Source organism: Haliotis rufescens, unplaced genomic scaffold, assembly GCF_023055435.1.
Source record: "Haliotis rufescens isolate VD_foot unplaced genomic scaffold, xgHalRufe1.0.p SCAF_16, whole genome shotgun sequence".
In the NCBI taxonomy this organism is placed as follows: domain Eukaryota; kingdom Metazoa; phylum Mollusca; class Gastropoda; order Lepetellida; family Haliotidae; genus Haliotis; species Haliotis rufescens.
Genome location: NW_025963846.1, coordinates 25,504,861 through 25,531,877, shown reverse-complemented (window position 1 = coordinate 25,531,877; position 27,017 = coordinate 25,504,861). Strand labels below are relative to the sequence as shown.

Sequence of the window (27,017 nt, the reverse complement as noted above, 5' to 3'; positions counted from 1 at the left end):
TACCCCTGCAGCACGTTTTACAACTCCACCAACCGTTTTAGAAAATAGAATCTGCCCGCACTGTTTTAAACTTGTTCATCAAAAGTTTGTCGAAGATGAATTTCACTTTTTAATGTTATGTCCTTTATATGATGATCTCAGAAGTATTTTACTTACAGAATATATTGTTGTAAATCCGTTATTTGAAAATATTAGCGTTTATGACGCTTTCATTTATATTTTAAAATGTAAAGAAATTCAGCCTTTGTTAGCCAGTACACTTTTAATGATGTTTATACGTAAGCAATCATCTAGCTAGGCATTTAGCTAAACATGTAAATATTATTGTCAATGTATTTTATAGTATATAATGTATATAGTGTTTTATTGTGTCTCATAAGCCTAATGGCTGGGTGTTACTTTTTTAATATGCCAAAGAACATGTATATATCTCTCTTTTGTAACACGTGACACGTTAATAAAATAACTCTCTCTAGTATGCACAAAAAATTTCACCGAGATTTGCGGTGTCATAACAACGGTTCAGTTCAGTTCTGTTTTATTTCTCTGAAAAACCACCAAAGGTGGTACAAGAGTATATATATATATACAACATATAATATGCAATGCAGATCAAGATGGTAACAAGCCTCAATAAAACAAATATCAAAATAAAATAAAATAAAATAAATAAAATTAGACACCTTAACGTAATTATGTGTTCAAATGTACGATGGATCTGGACAGATGTTTCAAAGTGGATATATTTTAGGGGATGTCGTTTTACGCAATTTACACATATTTGGCCAGATATAGCAATTCTTTGGGATGTAAAGAAGTCGTTGTTGGAGAAGTGCTTCACACCGAAAAAGATAGTGAACTTCGTCTCCAACAGCAGATAAATTGCATAATGTGCAGACACAGTCTTCTCTCAGTAACCCTCCCAATCAGCCGGTTTCTATGGGCAAATGATGATTGGATGTGCGAAAATGTCTCCTGTGGTACGAGGTTGTGTCCTTTAGCAATGCCAAGATCGTTTGTTCCAATTTCACATTCCCCTTTACTGCGATGTTTTTGTCAGTATCATACAGGTCTGTGACTAGAAACTGCGTCTCTTTGGGATTCCCTCCCACATTAAGGTAATACACATGAAGCTGATGCACGTTTAATCATTTATCATCGTATGTATATTTAATACGCTGTAGACATTTAGTAGATCAATCTACTGTTTTGCAAGTTGATGCGCTCTACCATGACGACAAGAACCCATTTAAACGGCGGTCTTTTGGAACGCGTAAGCATACTTGGAGACGAAGGTATGCTGCCTTGTAATTAGAACACTCCAAAAGGGGGGGTCAGAGGTAGTTATCAAAATAACAAATATTGATTTCACTTGTCACAAATACATTCTGCGTTGTCATTCCTTTATTGTATTAGGGATTATCGTTGAGTGTGAGGCAGAGATTTGGTAGTACTTTTGCTGGACACAGCAAATATCTCTTTCTGTAAGGATTCTTATGGAGCTTTGGCGTTCAGTGATAAAGAGGAATGTTTTTAGGTGTTGGGGTCAGGGCAAAAGTTGATAGCAGAAAGTACACGTTTTTGTGAGTGTTATGTTTCAATCGTTACTGCTTCTAAATGTCATCCACAATACCATATAGCTTTACATGGTAGAGAAATATGTATACTTTTGGAATCATGTGTTGGTATACTTTGATCCTTGATAAGACAAGATGAAATGAGTGTCGATCAATTAAACGACCACATCAGAAATCGTTATTTCGTTAGAAATCGATGACAAACTGACACAATTTATTGATAACAACTTTTTTAATTACTGTAAAGGCGACGTTTCGGTATACATCCTTATACCGTTGTCAAGCAAGACTGAATTATGTACATTCTTAAGTACAGAATATATATAGTATGTGGAGGATTAACAGTAACAAAAATAGCAAACAAGAGAGAGATTAACATGAGTAGGTTCAGTAATGACAACATAGGGATAATGCTGTAAGAACATGATCGGAAAGACAATATGACAGGGAGCCAATTAAACAGGATAAGTATACATAGGTGGGATGATTATTGCTTAATGAGTTAATGAGTTTCTGTTGATTGATGGCTTGTTGCAGCAAATGTGGACTGCCTCTGTTAGTTTTATTTTAGTGAAGTCATGAAGGTTGTTGGAGAGTATTTGGACATTTTCCAAGTTGATGTGATTGGGGCAGTTGCTGATTTAGTCCGAAATGGACGATTTACTGTCTGATTTGATGGTTGAAGTTTTGTGCTCTGTGATTCTGGTGTTGATGAGGCTGGATGTTTCACCTACGTAGGACTGTCCACAGTTACAGTCAATTTTATAAACTACACCCTTTGGTTCTTGACTTTTGGTTATTATAAGTAGGACATTGAGAGAAGTGGAACTGAGAAGACAATGTCTGAAATACTGGACTTCCTCATTGATGACATCACCGTGTAATTTGGGGATAAGACAATTGAACAGGAAGGTGCTCCCTTTCTACCTGATCTGTTCCATTATGCATATGAATCGGAAACTATGCTCGGATTGGCAAAGTCAAAACAAGGTTATTTGGCCAAGAGGTTTAAGGTAAGCTTCAGGGGATAACGTTCAATAACAGTCAAATAGCCAATTCCCTTCCACTAATCTACCCACCTGAACTAGAAATGAAGGAGACCAACGATAGGCATGAAACCTCAGAGTGACCAAAACTATCCACAAGACTATGACGACAAGAGGGATGACTTCAACTTTCCAACAGTCACCTTTCACTTTATGACGAGCAACAGTCCAGCAGCTCCAGCCTTTGGGGTTTACATTTTGCAACTTTTGAGTCACAATCTGGCATGACTGTTCTACTAAGATTTCAAAGAGCATCATGTGACTCTTGCTTTAATTTGTTTGATCAAGACATCAACATTCACGGCCTCAGTAAAGCTTTCAAAACGTTTTATGATATAAATGTGGAGGACATTTCCTAAATTTGACGCCCCAGTGACAAAATGCAATCCCCTGTTTTGACGTGTACCATATGTTCCCATGTTTTTTGTCAGATGAACAATTGACTTGGCTTTGCATGTGTTCGCCAACACAGTGTCACAATGTCATAGCAACCCAAACACATGATAGAGTCGGAATCGTACAATTGACTCTGCTTTTACCAGATATGATAATGGAAAGAGTTTTGTCACTTTCATTCTATGAAGTGTAAACGATACATACCACATACAAGAACGTAACGTAAAAAAGAATAAGTGATTTTTGTGGATTCATTCAATATTCAATGAATTCGTTTCAAAACATTTATCGTACAGATGTATTATCTCAGGGAACATATCAAGCATCAGCTAGCTGTGAATAACACGTTTCTGATGATTGTGCCCGTGTTGCTTCATCCAGAGAGACGTATGGTTCTTCACGTTTCTTTTCTAACGCTTTTATTTTCATCTTCAGGCTGAAACATGCGAAAGTAAAAAATATATTAAAATTTCAATGTGTTGGTTACTATTTGAAAAATGGGAACTATTTTGTGAAACTTGATCATCTTCTTTCCCTTGCCGATAACGAAAACCAGAAATACCCTGGATGGATGGATTGTTGCTGACAACATTTATTCGAATACTCATCACACAAATAAGAACACTTTTAAATCAACAACTTCAATTCTGTCAATCGGACCACATTCACAACACATTTCTTAATTCTATACATGTTGTATTAGATTATTGCTAATACGTGCTAGGTGTTATTTGTTTATACATTGGTCCCTTGCGAAAAAGATTTAATTATACACAAATCTAAATAATGGACCTGTAATGCCCCAATTTCCAATGGGAAAACTGAATTGGTATAGCTGTTTGAAAAGAAATACACCAGGAACTAATACGTTGATATCTAATTTGTCGACAAATAGTGGAAACAATAGTTATAGTGGCTATTCTGTAGTTGAGAAGCGCATGGTGTACGTGTCTGAGTGAGTGAGCAAGATGGGTTTAACACCGCTTTTAACAGTATTACAGTTATATCACAGCGTGGGAGGAAAGCCCGAAGTGATGCAAGTCTCAGACGTTTACCATTTCAGTGAAACCCACGAGTACAGGTATGGTGCTGACAAACCTAGAAATATAGTCGGGGCGAACCGGGATTCGAACCAACAATCATAGGTTTCTAACGCGCCAAAGGGACGCAACTGCACAGCGAATCGCGGCGCCTTAGACGACTGGGCCAGCCGTGCCCCGCGCTCCCTGGGAAAATGATGAAAGTTACAGTTAAGAACGCTTCACAACTTCACTGTATGTCTTGAAATGTATGTACTGAAATAAACATATTACTCACCGTCTGATGTATAGAGAAGCCACCAGCACAATGATCATTGTCACAACCCCAATTGAGGCACCCACTGCTAGTGTTATGAGGTTAGAAGCTGGCTGATTATTCTTTCTAGCAGAGGCTGAAAATACATCATTGGGAATTAACTGAAATACACACATGTAGGAGCGTTTACATGAAAACTATTTCCAATTACACAATAAACCGTATTATGACTTTGCAGCCAATACTCATCCTCTTTTGGGATTGTACTGCACTTCTGTCATGTCGGAAAAATACACTAGGCCTGCTTTCATTGGTTATTCTGACTAAATACATTACATGTACGTACGTGTTTGACAATTTGCACCGATGAATCCAGGAGAGCATCCACTAGAGCAGCTTCCAGAGATCTTGTCACACACGTCCATGTTGTCCCGACAGTGACATTGTTTGCCACAATCATCACCAAACCAGCCGTCACAGCAAACTATAAAACAAAGGCGAGATTTTCACCTCACGTGTGTACGTTAAACGCTGAAATACACAATCATTTATTGTTCAAAGAGGTGTAAATCCACACTCCCTAAGTCGAGTATATCATAAGCAAAACTCAAAACTACTCATTTTGTTTTTATGTTTTACTGTACTTCTGGCAATTCGAATAAAAGCGAATTTGTTCTATATTTTGTTTTTCATTTTCGGTAAAACTACACTGCCCCTGCTTTCATTGGTTATTCTGACTAAATACATTACATGTACGTACGTGTTTGACAATTTGCACCGATGAATCCAGGAGTGCATCCACTAGAGCAGCTTCCAGAGATCTTGTCACACACGTCCATGTTGTCCCGACAGTGACATTGTCTGCCACAATCATCACCAAACCAGCCGTCACTGCAAACTATAAAACAAAGGCGATATTTTCACCTTATATGTGTACCATTAACACTGAAATACACACTGATATCGTGTTCAAAGAGGTGTAAATCCATTCTCCCTCACTCTCGTGTAGCAGTAACTTGTAGAGATTGGGTCCCCAGCACCCAATGTTCCTCGTAAGTACTCATCACCAAAATGGGATATGGGTGATCCCGATCTGTGAATAAGCTGATTGTGTGTCATCGCAACTCGATTGAGTTGATCACTACCATGGTTCACAAGACTTAATTATTTACAGACTATTGTGATGAGCTGGAATATTGCTGCCATTGGCATAACACAACGTTCACTTTCATTTCACACTTGTCATTTACATAAATACCATGCATACATGACTCTGGGATTTGTATTGGTTTTCAAATTCAGAATAGTCACAGTGAACCATGGAAATGATCTACAATGTTTCTAAATAACGTGATACAGTAACAGTTTAAAATATGACTTGTATATTCATAACATTGTCTTTATAGGCCCGTGAAGATCCGGGGTAGAATAGGTCTACAGCAACCCATGCTTGCCGTAAAAGGCGACTATGCTTGTCGTAAGAGGCGGCTCACGGAATCGGGTGGTCAGGCTCGCTGACTTGGTTGATGCATGTCATCGTATCCCAATTGTGTGGATCGATGCTGATGATGTCAATCACTGGATTGTCTCGTCCAGACTCGATTATTTACATACCGCTGTCATATAGCTTGAATATTACTGAGTTTGGCGTTAACCGACAAACAAACAAAACATTGTCTTTATAGCATATGTAACCGCCTCCTGAGAGTATACTGACTGACTGAGGATGGTTTTACGCCGCTTTTAGCAATATTCCAGCAATATCACGGCGGGGGACACCAGAAATGGGCTTCACACATTGTACCCATGTCGGGAATCGAACCCGGGTCTTCGGCGTGACGAGCGAACGCTTTAACCACTAGGCTACTCGACCGCCCCCCCTGAGAGTAGAAGATCGGTGGTTCGATCACCTGGCCGCGGCATACCTATTTGATAGTAATTTTATAAAGACATGTTAATGATATAGTCGGAATCGTACAGAGTACTCTGCTTTTAACAGACATTTCTTATGATTATTAAAAGTGTTTTGTCGCTTTTATTTGCAAGTAAAACAGCATGCGAACAATTGCCAAGATACAGAGTTTGTTCAAAACACAAACGTGTGGCGTCTTATCATGTCGTGCAACATAATTATTATTTTTAAAGAGAGATATATGGAGTTTAAGGCTGTTTATGTCCATGCCAATTAGGGCGTTTTGACCGAAGTCGCTCGTCCGGTTTTACTTGTCTCCTGTCCAGACATGCATATCTAACCGCTTGAAATTTCATAGTTATAGTGCCAACCAGCAGATCTATATGAATTCAATGTACACGTATTTAGCTTCCATGTCAAACACTTGCGCAGACGAAACGAGGATATGTTCTAAAAGGATTGCTGAACCGAAAAGGCTTGTTGACTTACAAGAGCGGCAATACCAAATGATGTATTTTTCATGACACTTTTAAGTTTACAAGCATTTTTTTATTTTGCTCTAGGCATAATAACATTTCCCAAGGGTGCCGTTGTTTCGAATGTTGGTATGTTTAATATGAAATACTTCTCATGTAAGTGCAATCTATCTGGATTAAGTGAGGGTACATACCATATATCTGCACCTCACACAGAGTGAGATACTCCTGTGGTGTCCGTATGATAACTGTGTTTCCTGACAGTGGTTGTCTGCAGGTGACGTCAGTGACATCATGAGGTCCTTCGGTTGATGACCAATTGTAGCACGTCTGGTTGTCCACCAGAATCTGCATGCCCCTATTTCGACCTGGCCCTGTCGTCGTATAGATTTAGTAGAGTTATGATCAATGCCGTATCTTGATGAAAGTCGTTTTGAAGAAGTGCTGCACATATTTGTTTGCTAATGTCACTTTTTGTATACACTTTAAATGGAAACATTATTATCTAAATAACCAAGAGTTTCACGTTCTGTATTTTTAATTCTTCATATTAACTTCTATAGTACTTACATGTATTGCGAAGATATAATTTCATGTGGTGGATTCTATCAGAGCTGCTTGTATTGAGCAATACTTTCCATGAAGGTGTCATGTCTCCAGTGTCAGTGTGAGCACATGGACTGTCATTTACGTGAGTTGAAACTAATCCATCCACCGCGTAGTCCGCTGTCAGGTTCAGTGGCCGGGACGTTTCATAAGGTTCGTACCAGACAGAGGTCTGAGCCGCCGGCTTCTTCAGTGCAACGTTTTCTGACAACATTCAGTTAACTATATAAATACGTATATGTATTATCAATTTAGGTTACATGTATATTAGAAACATTTTGTTAAGTCGTGTGATAAAAAGGTTAGGAACCAGAGGACCGTGTAGATATAATTTGCGTTACGATGGTAATCGAAAGTGTTTGATAAACAATCTGCACAAAAACAAGAATGAACGTAAAACCCTACCACTCCTAAGTCATGGACAAACTAAAAAACTGCAAATGACAGTAACTCTCAGTTCAGACATATTTCTCTTGGCATCCTTACCATCTAACGCCCAGGCATACATTTAATAAGGACGATCTTACATTTATGTAAATCCACATATACAGCCGCGGTTAATTAAACTGACGGAGCGGTCGGATAGCCTTGTGGTTAAAGCGTTTGCTCGTCACGCCGAAGACCTGGGTTCGAATCACGACATGGATACATTGTATGAAGCCCATTTCTGGTGTCCCAACAGTGATTTATGTGGGAAAGTTGCTTAAAGCGGCGTAAAACCAAACTCACTCATTCACTCACTTATTAAGCTGACTCCACTTAACTAGACAATTGAAAAACTTACTTTGGATAGTACGCCAGAGAACCTAAATCCACATGTACAGCCTCCACTCAACTAATCACTCGAAATAACTTGCTTTAGTCAGCGTACATGGGAAAGCATGTAATTATTATACTGTAAATATATCTTAAATTTGAAACATGTATTAGATTAACCCCAAGGTTCATCTGTTGTATCGCAATAGAATCAAGAAATTCATTCCTTATTCAATAATGTACAGCCAACTGTCATTACACTGACTCCAATAACTACAACGAAGGAGTAACGTACTTTAGACAGCCAGAGAACATAAATCAACATATACAGTCGACGGTCATTAAGCTTACTCCACTTAACTAGAAACAGGAAATACCTTGCATTGGACAGTAAGCCAGAGAACCTAAATCAACATCTATAGTCGACAGTCATTAAGCTAACTCCACTTAACTAACACGAAGAAGTTTCTTGCATTGGACAGTTAGGTAAAGAACTTAAATCCACATTTAGAGCCTACTGTCATTAAGCTGACCCCACTTAACTAAAAACACACGGACTAACTTACTTTAGTCAGAGACCTCAAATCCACATATACAGCCTACTGTCATTAAGCTGACCCCACTTAACTAAAGCACACGGAATAACTTACTTTGGATAGTCAGAGAACCTTAAATCCACATTTACAGCCTACTGTCATTAAGCTACCCCCACTTAACTAAAAACACACGGACTAATTTACTTTAGATAGTCAGAGACCTAAAATCCACATATACAGCCTACTGTCATTAAGCTAACCCCACTTAACTAAAAACACCGAATACAACTGGTATCTCATTTGTATTAATTTACACTGAGGTGACATGAAACGGCATATTCGCCAGGCGATACACTCTGAGATTCGTAGGTTGAGGTAAGCATATTGTGTAATAATGATGAAAATGACTTTCTTTGACGAATATTCACTGCATACTCCTCCTCACGTTTCTGGCATGTTGGACCGAACCATCCCTTTATACATCCGCCATGTACCTCATAGCCACAAGTAGTGGCCGGGGACGCCGTACAGGCACTTGCATTGAAGCAATGGCATTCTCCAGCTGCAACAACAAAAATAGCATCAGTTCAAATCCAAAATACAAAATGAGTTACTCCCCCTTCCTTCAAAACTACGTGTCCATAGTATAGGCCGCATCATTGTAATGCTGTTAATATAGTTACAGCCACTTGCAAAGGTCAGAAACCGACTGAGTGGCATTTCCGTGACGGCTCGGAGTTAGGTAAAATGTTGAAAATTCGAAAAATAATACTTTCTTATCATAACTACGGTATCTGTATTTTGCATATACGTAAAACATGAGTGAATACAATCATATTGAAAAAGTGAGCGAGTATATTTTTTACGCCTCTTTTAGCAATATCACGGCGGGGGACACCCGAAATGGGCTTCACACATTGTACCAATGTCGGGAATCGAACCCGGGTCTTGGGCTTGACAGCCCCCTTTATTGAAAGAGGCGCCAACGGAAAATACGCGTTGTCGCGTGAAACATTGGTGATGAGATTGTTACACCCTGACACAATATGTTTTGTTTCATTTGACCGCTTAATTGTTTCAGTGGAATCAAATGCATGTTCAAAATGAAATATTATATCTCACCAAGTGCTGCTGAAAACAGCATATACAGCTCAGACACAACGAGCAGCCACATTGCTTTATGGTCCGTGTAGAGCCTACAAAAACGAAGAACCAAATGATACTTTAATTCAAGCATCCTGGTGTGCTGTCAAAGAAATATCACTCAAATATATGTTTTAAACAATGCTCAAAGCAATTGCAAAGATATTTTCACAATACGTAATCTTTCAGATACTGACAAATGTCTGTCACCCAGATCCTGGGGCCTTCAAATTCCTGTTATGTTTGTCTGTTTGTTTGTTTGTTTGTTGTTTAACGCCGCATTAAGCAATAGTCCAGCTATATGACGGCGGTCTGTAAATAATCAGGTCTAGACCTGACAATTGTAAGGTCTTCTGGCCCACATAACATACAACACAGAGGTACGAACACAAGACGTTTACTTGACAAGGACAATAACGAGACTCGTTACAATCGAAATCGGATCACGCGTCATAGTCTATGATTCCACGTGCAGCCACACACTTCTGTTGGGGACCGTTGCGTTCGGGCGAAGCTGTCCAGTTCCGGGAACAACCTCACATCCCTCCCCTCTCAAGAAAGGTCTGGCACGACTTGATCAACACTTACGACGACTGTTTCTCTCGATGAACGATCTGATGACTTGACTTGCAGGGACTCACCATAACACTTGGATATCACAAATCCAGACTTGAAATGCTGTTTTTTGAACTTATGTCCTAATATTTTCACAGCAACACGATCACCAACATTAAACATCCATGAAACTCTTTCAGATGTCTGTTCTTGACGATGTAATTTAGCTAATGTATGAGATTCGACACACTTATCCCATAACTCTACACAGCAATCCATTTCCTCCCCCACAGAAGAAAAATCGTCTGACACTAACTGGTGAATCAAACTGTTACGACCAAACATAACAAAAAACGGAGCAAAACCAGTGGTGCGATTTATCAACGCATTATGTGCTAATACAATTTCTGGCAAAACTCTGTCCCATGTTTTCTCACACTCTGCTGTTTTCACTAACGAAGTTTTTAATGTTCTGTGAGCTCTTTCGACTGGTTTAGCTTGTGGTCTAGCAACTGGAGTATAACTACATCTAATTCCCCAAATGGAAGTAAACATACTGAACTCTTTGGATGTAAAGACAGTGCCATTATCCATATGTAAAACCCTTGGCGGACCAAATATGGAAAACAGACGTTCCAACACTGTTGCAGCACTAGATGACGTCGCCGTACGAACTGGAAAGGCGAAAAACATCCTACTCAGATCATCTAAACATGTAAACACATACACATAACCACAAGACGAACGTGGAAGTGGGCCAACAAAATCGCAATGAAGAACCTCCCAAGGACGCGAAGCAGTAACCGTAACACCTAAAGGAGATCTAGGTATAGCATGTTGACCCTCTATACACACAGTACATTTCTCCACTATTTCAGCTACCTCGCGTTGAGTAATTGAAGAATTAACTTTCTGTGCTAATTGCCATGTTCTTTTTACACCAAAGTAACCCAATTCATGAGCTTTCCGAATAATAGCACGTCGTTTATCAGGTCGGGGATAACCACCAATCGGCGTATAATAAGCCAATCGACGTATTATACGTCAATTGGCGTATATAACATACGCCGATCGACGTATGTGAAGACAATCACAGCGCAGGCCATGCAAGAACCAATATCCGACTGTGCGCTAGAGCGCCAATTGAAAGTGGCCAAATGCCCGCTTGCGACAGAAATGACAATTCACCCATTAAAACTAGAATTTGACCACACATGGCACACAAATACACCCCCCGTCAACTTACTTGCACACATATCAGGCTCAACGACAGTGTTATACTTCTGTTTGCTCAGTTTAATGCACATACACCGCTCAGTCGGACATCTGCAACGCCATGTTGCTCTGTACCGGAAGCAGTACTAAACGATAAAAGGAGATGTTGACTGGGAAATGAATGCACAAGCCCAAACAAACAATTTCTATGGAGGCCCAGTGGCTGGTCATAATTGAAGAAATCCGAATTACAAAATGAAATGGAAAATAAAACCGTTAAACAAATAAAAATTGAGGGGAAAATGGCATGGCAACAGTGTACACGAATAACACATGTTGACAACCATTGGTACAGAAAAAGAACGAGCAATCCGAGTGGTTAAGAATCGTTAGTAAAGGTGTATATAAAGCCATGTCATGATAGGAAGTGTGTCTGACTACAAATTCCTGCACAGGAAAGGGTATGGAGGAACATAATCATTGTACTGATTGACATTGTGATATATTGTATTTTGAACTGTGATACTGAACGCCTAATATTATCTGTGATTGAAACCACCGTCAAACTGTGATAAACTCAACATCTGTGATAGAAATTATGTGAATACTGACTGTGATAATTCACGTACATTGTGATATAACATTTGTGATATCCACTTGATATATATAGATAAATAGTACGCCATATTGAATGTATAATGGAATGTGGGTGTACACAACATGACAATTTCGTCGGAGAAAAAACCTTTAAAGTGTACAAACTGAAATGGCGCAAAATCCGCCAACCTGTGATAACTTTCTTGAGAACAAATGGGTGGCTGTCAACCACAAACAATAATTTGTGCACTGAATGTGCTAACTATGTGGAACTGAACCATCTGCCAAATGTATCTGATAAGACCTTTCCCACAGCTGTCGACGTTGCACGTTGTATTAAATCCGGTGTCTACACCAGTGACGATTTGCGGTGAATTGCTGTCGCACTTGGTAACACCCAACAGCAACAATTGTACCATGACGGCCAGATTGTGTCATCCCAGTACAGGGAACCCGATAACCTGAGCAAGTATGATGCCAAGGAGTGGTTGACACAACAGAACCCTGTTGTTGTAGCTCTGTTGCAATCACTTACGAATGTGAATAGTGATAGTACTGCCACTAAACATGCATATTTGGCTCGTGCCTATGAACTCATATATGGTGCAAGGAACAGTAATGTGATATGCCCGCTATCGTTCGCCATGAACCTGTTACTATATTATGTGACAGGCAGTAAAGTGGCCTGCAATCTGTCGGCCAAGACAAGTCCATCTGGCTCTTACCAAACCATACTAAAGTGGATCAACGAACAAGCTGCAGTGCCTGTAAAATGTCCCACAGCAGGAGATATCATTACATTTTTTGACAATAATCAGGTGCTGGCGAGGAATTGGAGAGTCCGATACGACGCCAAAGCCATGGTGAGTGTTGTGACGACATTGCTACACATATTCCCACCTGACACTACGTTGCAGACAACACCCCATCTCAGTCCATGCAACTGGTTGACGTATGACGTCATATCACTACAGAACACACTACCCTCTTTCATATCTCCGTCTATGGATGTCTTTCGTCATTACCGAACACAAGTACTAACTTTAATGTTGGACAAAGTCCTTGCAGAACAAGGTGCGGATGGCGTGAGTGACAGTTTTGATTGTGCCGTGCTGCCTGATCCACCCACAGCTATGGATGACACCCATTACACGGTGAGTCGGGATGACGATACTTCAAAGATCAGGATTGTGAGATCAAATAGGACACCAAACAAGTATGACATTGTTGAGGCTGGTGAACTGTTCCACCCAGATCTAGTGGTAGGTGAGCCCGTCATTATAAATCCATGTTCATACATGTCAATGGAGGTTGTGCTCCGCAGGATTTTGGAAGATGTTGGTGTAGGAATTTCGAGATCATGGTGTGTCATTGGATGTGATGGCCTTCCGTATAACCTTGCTTCGCGTGTGATTGACAACCATTACACATGTTCCATCTGTAATGCCACCGATATTCATGGCATGTCTGACTTACAGAAGCATCTGGATGATGACCACAACCAACCATGTCACAATCCACAGGAACACCGGACGTTCGGAAATATCTTATTGCTCCCAGGACCCCGATACATGGAAATCAACATGGCAAAGGCAAGTTTTAAGTTATTGTGGGATGTCATCCTTAAAGATCTTGCCATCATGCTGGGTTTCAGGACAATTCGAGCCCAAGACGCGTGCCGACATGCCACGGATCATCATAAGGCATGGCAGATGCTGGAGATATTTCTGTGGGGGACGGGAGCTGAACTTCTCGTTCCATTTATCAGAGAGTGTAAGCAACATGGCAGGCAGGCAAGTGTGACTCTGTTACATTCATGGCTATCATGTGCTAAGAACAGGAACTACCTTTTCATGGCCGATGTCACCTTTACATATATCATGGCACTTTTTCTCTTCCGGTGTGGCATGAGAAGAGGAAATGAGAGATTGATTACAGAATCCTATGCACGTTTCTCTGACCTGTTCTATGGCCTACACATGACGCAGTACCAGGAACTCACACTTCGGGAGCATCATGTCAGGTACTCTTGTCCACCAGAGGTGAAGGACTTCATCGAATCGCATATGTCTATGTCTGCGTCAGGGAAGGATTTCAGGGGTGAAGGGGGAGATTTCGTTTTAGAGGCCAAGAACAGACGCATACAGATGTGGATGCCTCCGGGACTTCCCACAGAACAGCACTGGCAGAGAATATGCCGCAACATAGATACCTTAGACCAGGTAATAACCCTTTATGAGTGAGTGAGGTAATGCTTTACGTCACATCGGCAATATTTCAGCCATATCGTGACGAGTAACCCGTTATGAAACACTTAATCGATTTTATGCAACTATGGAACAAAATGAAATTCATACTGACAAAACAGTAAAACGCACAAACCAAGGTACTTGAAAAACTCTCAACGTTTAACTAGATGACAGATATGGCAATTTTACAATTGAATGTATTATTCATATTATGAAACTTTTGTAATGTATCATGACAAACTACGCACACCATTCATTTGTTGTCATTTCGTTGGTACACACTGCAATATATTGTTAAGGTTTCGTCTGAATATGTACATACTGTCCTTACAACAGTAGAAATACATTTATACAGCCACAGTATCAATTTTCATTTCCTTGCCGCTTTAACATATACAGGTAGGGGGAATAACTGCTGTTTAAGGATCAATACTTATACAGCTGCGTGGTGTTGTTGTGCTGAGGTTCAACATTCCCCATGTAAGGGGAGGTTACTGCTGTTTAATTGGCATTGAATAATGAACTCCGTATTTCCCGACACTCGGTTTTCAGTTTGTGCGCATATTGTCATGGATTTTCAAGAGTTGTATTCACCTGAATAATGGCCCTTCATGAGTAAACCACAGGCTTTGAAAATGTATAAAAATAATAGTAACAATAACAACAGTTTCGTAGCAATTTTATTAGAGTGTTGTGTGTCTGTGCTTATCACAGTAGAATGGAATTTTTCTCATAATGCTGAGGTGTTTTTTTGATACACTGTAACCTTGACAGAGGAAATGCACCCAATAATCACAATTTGGGGCATCACATCCTCCCCATGGTCCCTTTTCTGTGTCGCCATCACCATCTCTTTCAATATGGCAAATGGCACATTTATTGGCACTCGATTGCCTAAACATGGACACTGTTGTTTGTGCATGAACTGATGTGGTAGTTTTCCTGTTAGTGGGGGAAGGGAAGGGGACGGTAACCACATCATCGGGTGTTGCTTGTGCTGGAATCCCTTGTGTTTCCATGGGTCCATGTTGTTTCATCTGTAAAATATATTAATATGCATATGTCACATGTCACAATGACTTGATTGACGTTGACTGGAAATAATACATCTGTTTACTGGTTGATTTGCTTTACTTACGAGCAATTTGTCGTACTTCGCTTTCAGTTCATGTGATCCATAAGACCAATTTTGTTTCGATGGCGTCACAATGTGTAGGTAGGCCTCCGAATGCGTCCGGCTCACTAATTCGTCTACCTGAAACATTTCAATTTGTAGTATTCATGTTTACTCTTACTGTCACACATCAGCATTACATCAATTCTGTATTTACAGATCCGATCACATCTGTCTAAGATGTCTGGTGGTGCCCCAGACGACACCGATGATGTCTATCATCCGAATCTGGACACCGAGATCCGTCACTGGCGTCATCGTGTGCGACAGTCTGGGTATCTGGCCAAGCCTGCAAGTGCAGTTCCGCACACGTCCCTCTCAGGACAGCCCCTGGACTCTGAACTCTGTATGTTTGCAGGAATGTGTGTTAACAACAAATCTGTGTATGTTAATGCCATTGTGTCAGGCCAGAAACTGGGATGCGTGGTTAAGCTACCACGGGTTTTCATTTTGGCAGGGGACCGTGAGAAGTCGCAAGATATCACCAAGAAGACAAACGCCGAACTGGTCGATATGGTCACAGCGGAAATCAATCAGATTGAGGACCTTGGATCGAAGGATGTGGCAGCATCTCTGCGTAAGGACTTTCACCGCCATGGCAGGACTGGCACTAAGTCTGTGCTGCTCACATTCCTCCGTAATGCCAGCGACATTCTGGCAGGCCTTCTGGAGGTGATGGATTGAGACTTCAGGTAATGTATGCTTTTACATGGCCATTAATATTGATGTGTGTTTCTTTACATATGTAATGTTTTACATTGTGTTATCATACCTTCTTCATCAGTGTCCGCTTTCTGGAGCAGAGGGTGTTTGATTTCTTTTTGGCGTCACTCACGAATGTTGTAGGCATTGGTCCCGTGTGATGATGTTTCACCACTGTCGGTTTTTTGGCCTGTGTTAGTCGACGTTTTTTGTGTCTGTAGGTTTCCGGCATCTGTTAAAATGTATTTTCTGTATTTACAGGTTCCTCAACTGCTTGACCTGCACGCCACTGACATGCAGTACCTTCATGATTCATCTGTGATATTACTTCCTCAGTGTATATGGAGTGACAGTGACACTAGCGTACCCTGAGTCATCTGTGATATTACTTCCTCAGTGTATATGGAGTGACAGTGACACTAGCGTACCCTGAGTCATCTGTGATATATTTTCGTGGCAATCTACTGTGATATACTTCATTGTGTTGTGTGATGTGCAATAACTTTAAACCCGCCTTTGCCGGTCCCAAGCCCGGATGTGAAAGGGTGAGGGTTGGACAATACTTCCTACGTCTTGTTTATAAAAGTGTATTTATGCTTCCATTATCAGGTGCTGTTTAATGCATTATTTCTTTGCACTTTACTGTCTTCTCTCACCTCTATGGTATCTTTGTCTTGTCCACTAGCCTCCTCCTGGTGTTCCATGATTTCCTCTCTGGTTAGTTGCAGTCAGACACACTTCCTATCATGACATGGCTTTATATACACCTTTACTAACGATTCTTAACCACTCGGATTGCTCGTTCTTTTTCTGTACCAATGGTTGTCAACATGTAATATTCGTGTACACTGTTGCCATGCCATTTTCCCCTCAATTTTTATTTGTTTAACGGTTTTATTTTCCATTTCATTTTGTAATTCGGATTTCTTCAATTATGACCAGCCACTGGGCCTCCATAGAAATTGTTTGTTTGGGCTTGTGCATTCATTTCCCAGTCAACATCTCCTTTTATCGTTTAGTACTGCTTCCGGTACAGAGCAACATGGCGTTGCAGATGTCCGACTGAGCGGTGTATGTGCATTAAACTGAGCAAACAGAAGTATAACACTGTCGTTGAGCCTGATATGTGTGCAAGTAAGTTGACGGGGGGTGTATTTGTGTGCCATGTGTGGTCAAATTCTAGTTTTAATGGGTGAATTGTCATTTCTGTCGCAAGCGGGCATTTGGCCACTTTCAATTGGCGCTCTAGCGCACAGTCGGATATTGGTTCTTGCATGGCCTGCGCTGTGATTGTCTTCACATACGTCGATCGGCGTATGTTATATACGCCAATTGACGTATAATACGTCGATTGGCTTATTATACGCCGATTGGTGGTTATCCCCGACCTGTTTATCTTGACCTCTAGTCACAGCAATACAGGCAATTCACTTCCATCTTCAACAGGCATACGACTCAAAACATCACTTTGAATGTTTTCATTCCCTGGAATATGATCTATGTCAAATGAGTATTCAGAAAGTTCTAAACTCCATCTGGCGAATTTCTCAGATTTTGATGTCAAAATGTATGTCAGTGGCTTATGATCAGTTCTCAACACATAGGGTCGAAATTTTCTAACAGCCCAAATTATCGCCAGTGCTTCTCGGTGGATAGTGGAATAATTTCGTTCTGTTTTTGAAAGTTTCTTTGAAGCATAACTGATGGGATGGCCATCTTGCAAAAGTACTCCCGCTAAACCTGTCTTACTTGCATCAGTTTGTATAACGAATTGCGACGCCTGAAATCAGGATGTTGCAAAACAGGGTTAGACGTCAAGATCAACTTGAGCCTTTCAAAAGATTCCTGATGTGGCGACTGCCAACAGTAGACACGCTTTTCAACAATACGACTGAGAGGCATAATAAGATCTGAAAAATTTGGAATAAACCTCTGAAAGTACGTTGCAAGACCTACCAACGAACGAACCTCTTCCCACGAAGTCGGAACCGGAAACTGCATGATTGCTTCTAAACCTTTCTTACCCGGACTAACACCTGAAGCAGAAATCTCATAACCAAGATATTGGACACTTTCCATGAAGAAGAAACATTTGTCTGCCTTCAAAGTAACACCAGTGGATGCAATTTTTTCAAATACCTGTCGCAAAGTATTCAAATGCTCATCAGCTGTAGGGGAATGGACCAACACATCGTCCAAATACACCAATACATGATCACGAGTTAAGCCACCTAGTACTACATGCATCTATAAGCTTTGTGTACACTGCAATCAGTAACCAGATTTTTAAAGTCGGTTGACTTTTCCTTCGGCTTCAACACTATCTCCTCAAACCTACACATAAAGACCCATCCTAGCAACAAATGGTCATCACGAACATCCAACACATGGAATCTACAATCATAGAGATCACCACTAATCTGTATAGTTGTATCGAACACACCGATAACGCACAAAGAACCAAACAGATCAGTCAATTTAGATTTTGTCTCTTCTAGACAAACACCATTTGGAAAAGCTCTCTTAAGCAAAGACACACTTATGCACGAGACGCTCGCTCCCCTATCTATGACTGCAGTGAAAGACTCGCTACCAAGACGGATTTTGTTGGTTGGTGAATTTTGAGGATTTGGGGAAAAGTTACTATTGGTATCTGAAGAAACACAGTGTACCGGTGATTTATCTGGACAATTAGTCGCAATATATCCATATTTTCGAGAGTTATAACACCGAAAGTTTCTGTACCTTGACTTATCACTTGACCCTGAATCACGACCATCAGCTACCGCTGATTTTGAAAAAACAATATCTGCTGTGACTATTTGATGAACCTAAATCTCGTTTCTTTTTGTAACACTGTCGCTCTTTATGACCTGGCTTCTTGCGATGATTACACTTGATAAGAAACACAGACTTATCATTGTCCTCACACAGAGCACCCGCAAGAGGTCTAGCTATATCTACTAGAGCATCAAATTTTGGAGATTTAGATTGCTGACAAATAGCAATGTTCAGTTGTTCTCTCAATTTCTTATTAGACAAGCCATCAAACATTCTTTGAGCACAAAGTTCACTTTTGTTTGATTTTGCGAATGAGGGGTATGCTTCATCAACCTTGATCTGAAGACGGTGGGCAAAATCATCAATAGATTCATGGGGTTTTTGACACATGTCTCTGAACTCCCTAGCAGCAGTTTGAGTACGCTCTTGGGCCTTATCAAGTTCTTTAATCAAAGCATTTTACAGAGTTGCATAATCAGCTTTGTTATCGTCAGGGATATCGTTAAATACCCGTGAGCAAAACCCTGCAGGAAGTACTAAAGCTAAACCACGTAACTTCTTCTCAGAGTTCCAATTAAGACCCCAAGCTTTTACTTCATACACATTTTCAATAAAGTTCGCAAAAGTTGACTGTTTTGGATCAAACAAAGGAATTCGGAAGTGCTTGATATCACCAGAATGTTCTTGATGTGTACCACCTTCGGCCATGATGAATGGATTAGTATTCTTGCTCAAATGTTCAAAGTCAATCACAAAGTAGACGAAAACGTTCTACCACAAGGTCAAAATGGCAAAATGGAACAAACTCACGTTACAGTTCGATGAAGAGCACATTCCTTGAATTTCTCCTTAAAGTAGCACTTTCTTCAAAATTCTTTCATGAATTCACGCTTCAACACCGCTGCCACCATTGTAAGGTCTTCTGACCCACATAACATACAACACAGAGGTACGAACACAAGACATTTACTTGACAAGGACAATAACGAGACTCGTTACAATCGAAATCGGATCACGCGTCATAGTCTATGATTCCACGTGCAGCAACACAGAGTTCTGTTGGGGACCGTTGCGTTCGGGCGAAGCTGTCCAGTTCCGGGAACAACCTCACACAATCCAGTGACATGGGTACAATGTGTGAAGCCCATTTCTGGTGTCCCCCGCCGTGATATTGCTGGAATATTGCTCAAAGCGGCGTAAAACCAAACTCACTCACTCATGCGGATTTTAGGCAGTATTGTGTTGCTCACAGTTTACTTTAAGCTGACACATACAGAATGTCGTCACATGGTACTTTTATCGGTACTTAAAAGTGGCCCAATTTGCAATTTATGCAGTACAAAATATCGAACAACACGAAGTAGTGCGTTTTGTTCAAACAAGTCGTTTATTAACTGTCAATATTAAACCCTCAGAAGCGAATTTTAGCGTCTACATCAATTTAATAGTTTAAGGTAGACCTAGAGCCACGGGACCGCAATTCTCGGGCACCGTTTCTTTTCAGAGCATGACGTCAACGCATTCCAGACTGACGTCATAGCTCAAAAAAGAAGTCATATTTATCTCACAACTAAGAGAGTCCACGTAGAGACAGTGCCACACTTGGTTGGTTGGGGTGTTGTTTAACGCCGCACTCAGCAATATTCCAGCTGTATGACGGCGGTCTGTAAATAATCAAGTCTGGACCAGATAATCCAGTGTTTGACATAACGAGCACCGATCAACGCAATATGAATACGATGACATGCATCAACTAAGTCAGCAAGCCTGACCACCCGATCCCGTTAGTTGCCTCTTACGACAAGCATAGTCGCCTTTTACAGCAAGCATGGGTTGCTGAAGACCTATTCTACCCCTGATCTTCACGGGTCAGTATTAAAGAATTATCTATGAACTTCAATCATTATAACGGCGTATGCCATACAAGGAGATCTTTATGGGTCTTCAGTCAAAGCAGCTGCGAATGAAAATTTGGAAAAAGTTGGTATTACTCACCTACATACGATTGGTAGTCGCGATACTTCTACATGTGAATGTAACGACAAATACCAGACATGTTCATGTAGGTCAGGTTACATTCAATTTGAGCAAATCAACCAACCACTAACCCTTTCCCTTCTTATCAGGACATATATTGCACACGGAAACAATAACTCAGCCATTGGACGCATGTATTGGAGTCAGATGCTAGTTAAGGAAGTTTGTTGGTTTAGTTTCAGTAAGGAAGTATCTAATCATTTCATCATCCGCATTGATATGATGAAGCAGTTATCTCCTCGCAAGTTGTTGAAGGTTAATTGAGTTCCGTTTCACACTGCTGTGAACAGGTATTCAGTTACATGACGGCGTGTCAGCTTGATGGATTGTGAGCGAGTGAGTGAGTTTGATTTGACGCCGCATTTAGCAAAATTCCAGCAATATCACGGCGGGGGACACCAGAAATGGGCTTCACACATTGTACCCATGTCGGGAATCGAACCCCGATCTTCGGCGTGACGAGCCAACACTTTAACAAGGCCACAAGACCGCCCCCTTGATGGAAAGAAAGGGGATGCACCTTCACCGCCGCGTCGTCAGTTTGGAGGTGGAAGTGTGATGGTTTGGGGTCTTTTGTTTAACGACGCATTCAACAATATTCCAGCTATAAGACGGCGGTCTGTAAATAATTAAGTCTGGGCAAGACAATCCAGTGGTTGATGTCGTGAGCACCGATCTACGCAATTAGGATACGATGACATGCATCAGCCGAGTGAGCAAGCCTGGCCACCCGATCCCGTTAGTTGCATCTTACGACAAGCATAATCGCCTTTTACAGCAGGCATGGGTTGATGAAGACCTATTCTAACCCGGATCTTCTTGGGTCTACAGTGATATGCATACGTGAACAAATAGATTATAAATAAGAACAATAACAAGACAAGGTGAGGGATAAAACTAAGTGAAGTAGAAGGGGGAATTTCAAGCTGCTGATGTACAACGCTTAACGCTTACCTTAAAGGTAAATGTTTACATGAATATGACAGTTTAGATCTTTTGAATTTGAAGACAGGGAAAGACTGGGAAAAAGTAAACAACGGTCGGATGGTGAAAGCGTATAACAAGAATATAAGAAGTGAGAAGGATCATCTAAATTTCTACCAGCTGAGCTAGAAACTTGGTTATGGTACAGTTCATCAATGGATTCGTATTGACACCCTGAAATTTTCCCTTCCAAATAAATCATTATCTCGAGTTTGATTTTGTTCTGTAGTGAAAGGGGGTGCATACAAGCACTGACTACAAAAAAAAGTGATTGCAACTTTTGTAGATGAGTCAACATTAACAGTTCTCAGTTCTTTCAAATATCCTTGCTCTTTTGCAAACTCCACCGTATCCCTGTTAATAGCCACAGGTGTTATTTGGGAATTCAAAAGTATATTACAATCTGATTAGTTTTCTGCACGTTAATAATAAAAAAGATGTCACACCATTTCAATAAAAGAGACCAAACCATTTCCATAGTCATAAACAAACTCCACTATAAGCAGACTCGACTGTATGATTCGGACTAAATCACGAGCACGTGTTTATGACAAGATATTGGTAATTGGTGTTCGCTTAAAGGTGAGCGTATCCTTCCCCACGGGTGGCACCCGTCACAAACACATGAAAGGCAAGTCAATTATTCACCTATGTACATATGGTAAAAGTCAAAATAAGGAATTGCATCGGACATCATTTTTGACATTGCGTATCACAGCAAGTGCAGTGATTGGTTAACCTATTGATAAAGTCAGAACGGAAAAGGATAACCTTAGTTTTGTGAAGGTAACCTCCCATTAGTTAGACAGCTTAGAACATCACAGTATATAGTTGAGTGAACAGCGCCTCAACTCACTGTTACCTCAGGATGGTAATGGGCTAATCCAGTTTATGAAAATCAAAGACCGGTTATAGAGTAACATGCAAATGCTGATATATGCACTTTAACTGTGGTCGCAGTACACCTATGTTGTTCATGTTGATACTGTCGTTTTTAGTTACTTAGAGATGTGTCACATATCATTCTCTGACATATGTACTCACTGCGAAATGTTGCTTTTCCCTCCCTATCAATTTTTATGCAAAGCCAACATTTCTCGAAATCAGCTTTATTCCATTCCGATTGTAGATCGTCATTAGTTGGGTTCATATCGAGTTTTATGTTGTTTGTACATATTGTCCATCGTTGCATTTCTTCAAACAAAAGACTTGTAAACGCATTAAATGAGTGGTTAACATTTCTTGCTTCATTAAGAGATTATTCTATCCCATGTGCTGTCTGCATTATCGTCGTTCAAGAAGCTGGTCGGTGGATTATATACACCAAAACGCCTCGACTGAGGTCAGCAATGGAAATATTCATCACCTGATCCAGTTTCTTGATTCCTCATTTAATGCTGCAGTTGTTACATATTAACACGCATAGACCCTTAGCTACGTATTCACAGACCTCGGTAAACTTCAACATGTAATAATTACTCAACTTGAACTTGAGATGAACACCCGAGTGCATTGAACGTATTCGAGCATTTGTCAAACTTTCACGTCAAGGTAAGTACCAATTTTACACACTGGCAGAGAAGAATACACTTTCACATCTCCTCTTAACACATATCCAAGTACAACTGGTGGGTGAGGTGAGGTGAAATGGGGCTTAATGTCGCATCCAAGATTATTGCACTTATACGGCGACAAACATGCACGTGTTTGTGTCTGGCTGCTTGTACTAGTCCTGACGAATATCGATTACATTACACTGAGATACCATGCCGCAATTTTAACATGAGTACCAAACAACGACACAGTATACTGACTTCGAGCCGACCAGTCCTTGTCTTGGCCCCTTAATGCCGAGCGCCAGGCAGGGTAACAACAAGTAACATATTTTTACGTTCATTGGTATTACGCGACCGAGCATCGAACCAACGACCTTCCGCTCTCCGGGCAGATACTCTACCACTACCACTGCATGTACAAATAAATGCCAGAAGCACATGCAACGTCTTTCGTAAAACGGGTAATTCACAGATATGAACACACTTGACAAACAATAGAGATAGTGTGTAACGATACTTACAGCCTGCTACTAAATGGTATCACAGCTGTAACATAATTATTGGTGCACCAAACCGTATGCCAAAGCAAAGTTAAAAGGGAATATTATAATATATCAGTTTTCAAAATTTACAGTTGAACCCCACTTTTGTCAAAACGGATTCAATATATTTATTTTTTGCAGCACTTTATAAACACTATCAGCAATTAAATACAGATAATTTGCATATCATAGCACCATACGTTCAAAAACATTCACGGCAAACAAAGATACCCCGTCCACCTTATTCTTCAGATTGTAACTGATTTATAAACATGGTAAGTAGTGATGGACTTAAAACACAGCCTTGTCTTACTGATAATAATAAGTGCATTTATAATGCGCCAGATTCCATTCACCAAGTGGATGCTCATAGCACTACACTTTATTACCCCGGTCAATGGATCAGTGAGCACTCCACTGAATCAGTCAAAATATTGTGATACAGAACTATTGTTCAACCTGATACAAGACTTTCTCTTGGAGTACATATCTGTAATAATAATTATCATACATCCATGAATATTATTGGTGGCAATAACAAACCATAAACATCTGTATTCATTAAATAGAAGATCTTTTGAAATTCGACCAATAAACCAAAAATAATCTACACTTTAGACAAATAATTTTGAACATGATAGTAAACATTTCACTGTAGTATAGCCCATCAAGCATATATTTGAGAAGGAGTCTCCCTCGTCTTACTTAAATGGTCATTGTCAAACATGTTCAATGGTAGCAACATTGTATACACAAAGAGATCACCGCTAAGAACTTCTGGGACAGAAACACCGCAAGCTTGACCTTCACGCATCACAAGTGCTGACGGTATGGCAAGACCTCATTGTTTAATCAGTGTAATTCTACAGAAATTCGTGCGTGTAGTTTTGGATTTGATGTCTTTGTTTTTATATGGCTCTTTCCTTTCTTGTGACAAGAGATGCGATTAGGATTACACGAAGACATATGTTCATTGATCAGTACCATGCGACTGTTCGTGAGCACATACCTCAGTAAAACAATTTCATGTGCTGGTTCAATGGATCGTCAATATTTTCATCATTTCTTATCAAAGATTAAGGGTAACCAACATGATTTCACCGCTAGATGGAGCATTTAAGTATTATTCATAACATGCAGAAGCTATAAAGAGTAAAGCATGACAAATTGACCAAAATGTACTTCTATAAACTGTAAATGAAACATAGCAATGCAAGAATGTGCATTTTGTAAGCTTGGTGCGTAGGTGATAAAAAGAGTATGTGAATATTGTGCATAAACATTTCGTGCATCAGCTCACTGCGCAAAGTATGTTTCTGACATTTATTCAGTGTAAACTGAGGCTGTCCGTGCCAGATCAACTATTTTCAGAAGGTTTGGTAAATCATCCCTGTGGTGCTCATTGATAAGAGACCAGAGCCAGGACATCTTGGGTAGCCTCTATTTAGGACAAGTGTTTTGGTAATACTCAACTCTTGCCTTGTTGCCACAGGAGTAATAATTGGTGCAAATCATTTGCCTGTAACTGCGGACACCTCTTCCTCCCCAAAATGACTGATCAATACGTCAATCTGATGATTTCCCCATGACTGGAGATCGTCCTTGTTGAAGAAAGATATTGGCCTCAGACCACGCACACCAAGTGCATAGATGATGTTCCTGTCGTTATCAGGGAATCTCTCATCAAGTTTCTTGATAATTGTATCAATGATTTTTTCCTTTATGGAATCGATGTCTTGTTTCCCCTTGATACAATGGTTGCCCTTGAAGACACTGTGTAAGGTTTCACCCTTCTTCAGACCCTCAAATGCAGATTTGCAATGATCTACCCACAATTTCTTACTATACTACTGCTTCGATCTACCCACAATTACTCACTATGCTACTGCTTCAAACTATTTTTCAACCTTTACTTTCCTTCCGTACATGTTACAATAGAGGCGGGTAGATGGGCAGGTATACCTCATGAAGATCGCTTATGCACACTCTGTGATACAAATGCACTGTCCAATAAACGAACCCTTTGTTTATTAAATATTATTACAATTGGCTAAATAACTTTATTTAAGCTTGTTACACTACTGACCACCAAACGCATATATATCATCAAGAAATTATTGAAGTTCATAGTATTCCTGAATTCATTTTAGTGGAAATCGATTGTGTTGATTTACTTTAGTAATTGCTAGATAATACTTGCCCGCGAAAACAATACAAAAAAATACACTGGTCCTTATTTTTCTTTAAAATGTGAAATGATGACCTACAGTGTCACTTACTGTTATTGCATATCATATTTTCTAAGAAAATGTAACACATTTTGTATCATCTGTAGAGTTTAATGTTTTTTTCAAAAATTATTCTCCACAAAGTTACAGTTAATCGACGAATTTAGAAGTAACTCAATCATTGTGTTTATGTACTTGCCATCCTGCTGTGTCATATATATATAATTTTAATGAATTGTCTTACTCATGTACCACCACTGGTGGACTCCTAGAGTAAACATGAATATTGACACCTGAACCAAACACATCTAAGTCAGACTTCTGAAAAGTCAGACATAGCTGAGACACAACAGACAAAATAGCCTTTAAGTGGTTTCTAAGAAGTCATATAGGGAAACTGGCATAGGCCTCAGCTTTGCTGTCTTTCTCTGTGGCAAAGACGGATATAAGAGCATCCAGTGAACCTCATCTTAAACTTTTAAACATCATCCAACGTTGTTGTTCTGTTTGCAGAAGCTTAAGTAGTAAAGTAATCCTGTTAAGGTATCCTGGAAGTCTCTCATTCGCCACTTGAGAGGTGACCAAAGCCAAACGATGAGCTATACAGTGAAAGTTAATTAGCATCAGACTGACTCTTGAGAGGCGGACAGTCA

The 27,017-nt window shown here is 40.2% G+C and overlaps 1 protein-coding gene across 3 annotated transcripts; it reads right to left on the bottom strand.

Moving 5' to 3' along the window:
* Positions 1-541: 541 nt before the first annotated feature.
* LOC124117688 (multiple epidermal growth factor-like domains protein 6) lies at positions 542-21,115 on the bottom strand. Of its 3 annotated transcripts, none has more exons than XM_048397044.1 (9): positions 21,013-21,115; positions 9,724-9,797; positions 9,047-9,163; positions 7,274-7,513; positions 6,898-7,077; positions 5,076-5,213; positions 4,662-4,799; positions 4,337-4,451; positions 544-3,455 (listed from the first exon to the last, which is right to left on the bottom strand). In XM_048397044.1, the coding sequence occupies exons 2-9, from the start codon at positions 9,773-9,775 to the stop codon at positions 3,338-3,340; spliced, it is 1,098 nt and encodes a 365-aa protein (XP_048253001.1). In that variant the 5' UTR covers positions 9,776-9,797; positions 21,013-21,115; the 3' UTR covers positions 544-3,337. The 3 variants fall into 3 exon arrangements, with proteins under 3 accessions (XP_048253002.1, XP_048253001.1, XP_048253000.1); XM_048397043.1 differs by lacking the exon at positions 21,013-21,115 and adding an exon at positions 11,546-11,658 and having other exon boundaries at positions 545-3,455; XM_048397045.1 differs by lacking the exons at positions 4,662-4,799; positions 21,013-21,115 and adding an exon at positions 11,546-11,658 and having other exon boundaries at positions 542-3,455.
* Positions 21,116-27,017: the final 5,902 nt, after the last annotated feature.

Bases quoted from the DNA above. Each gene is read 5' to 3' on its own strand.
- LOC124117688 (XM_048397044.1), bottom strand. From the start codon at position 9,775: ATGTGGCTGCTCGTTGTGTCTGAGCTGTATATGCTGTTTTCAGCAGCA. The intron at 5,214-6,897 runs GTATGTACCCTC...TTTGTTTTATAG, and splicing joins GTGTGAGGTGCAGATATATG to TTTGCAGTGACGGCTGGTTT. The intron at 4,452-4,661 runs GTACGTACATGT...ATGTATTTTCAG, and splicing joins CGGTGCAAATTGTCAAACAC to CCTCTGCTAGAAAGAATAAT.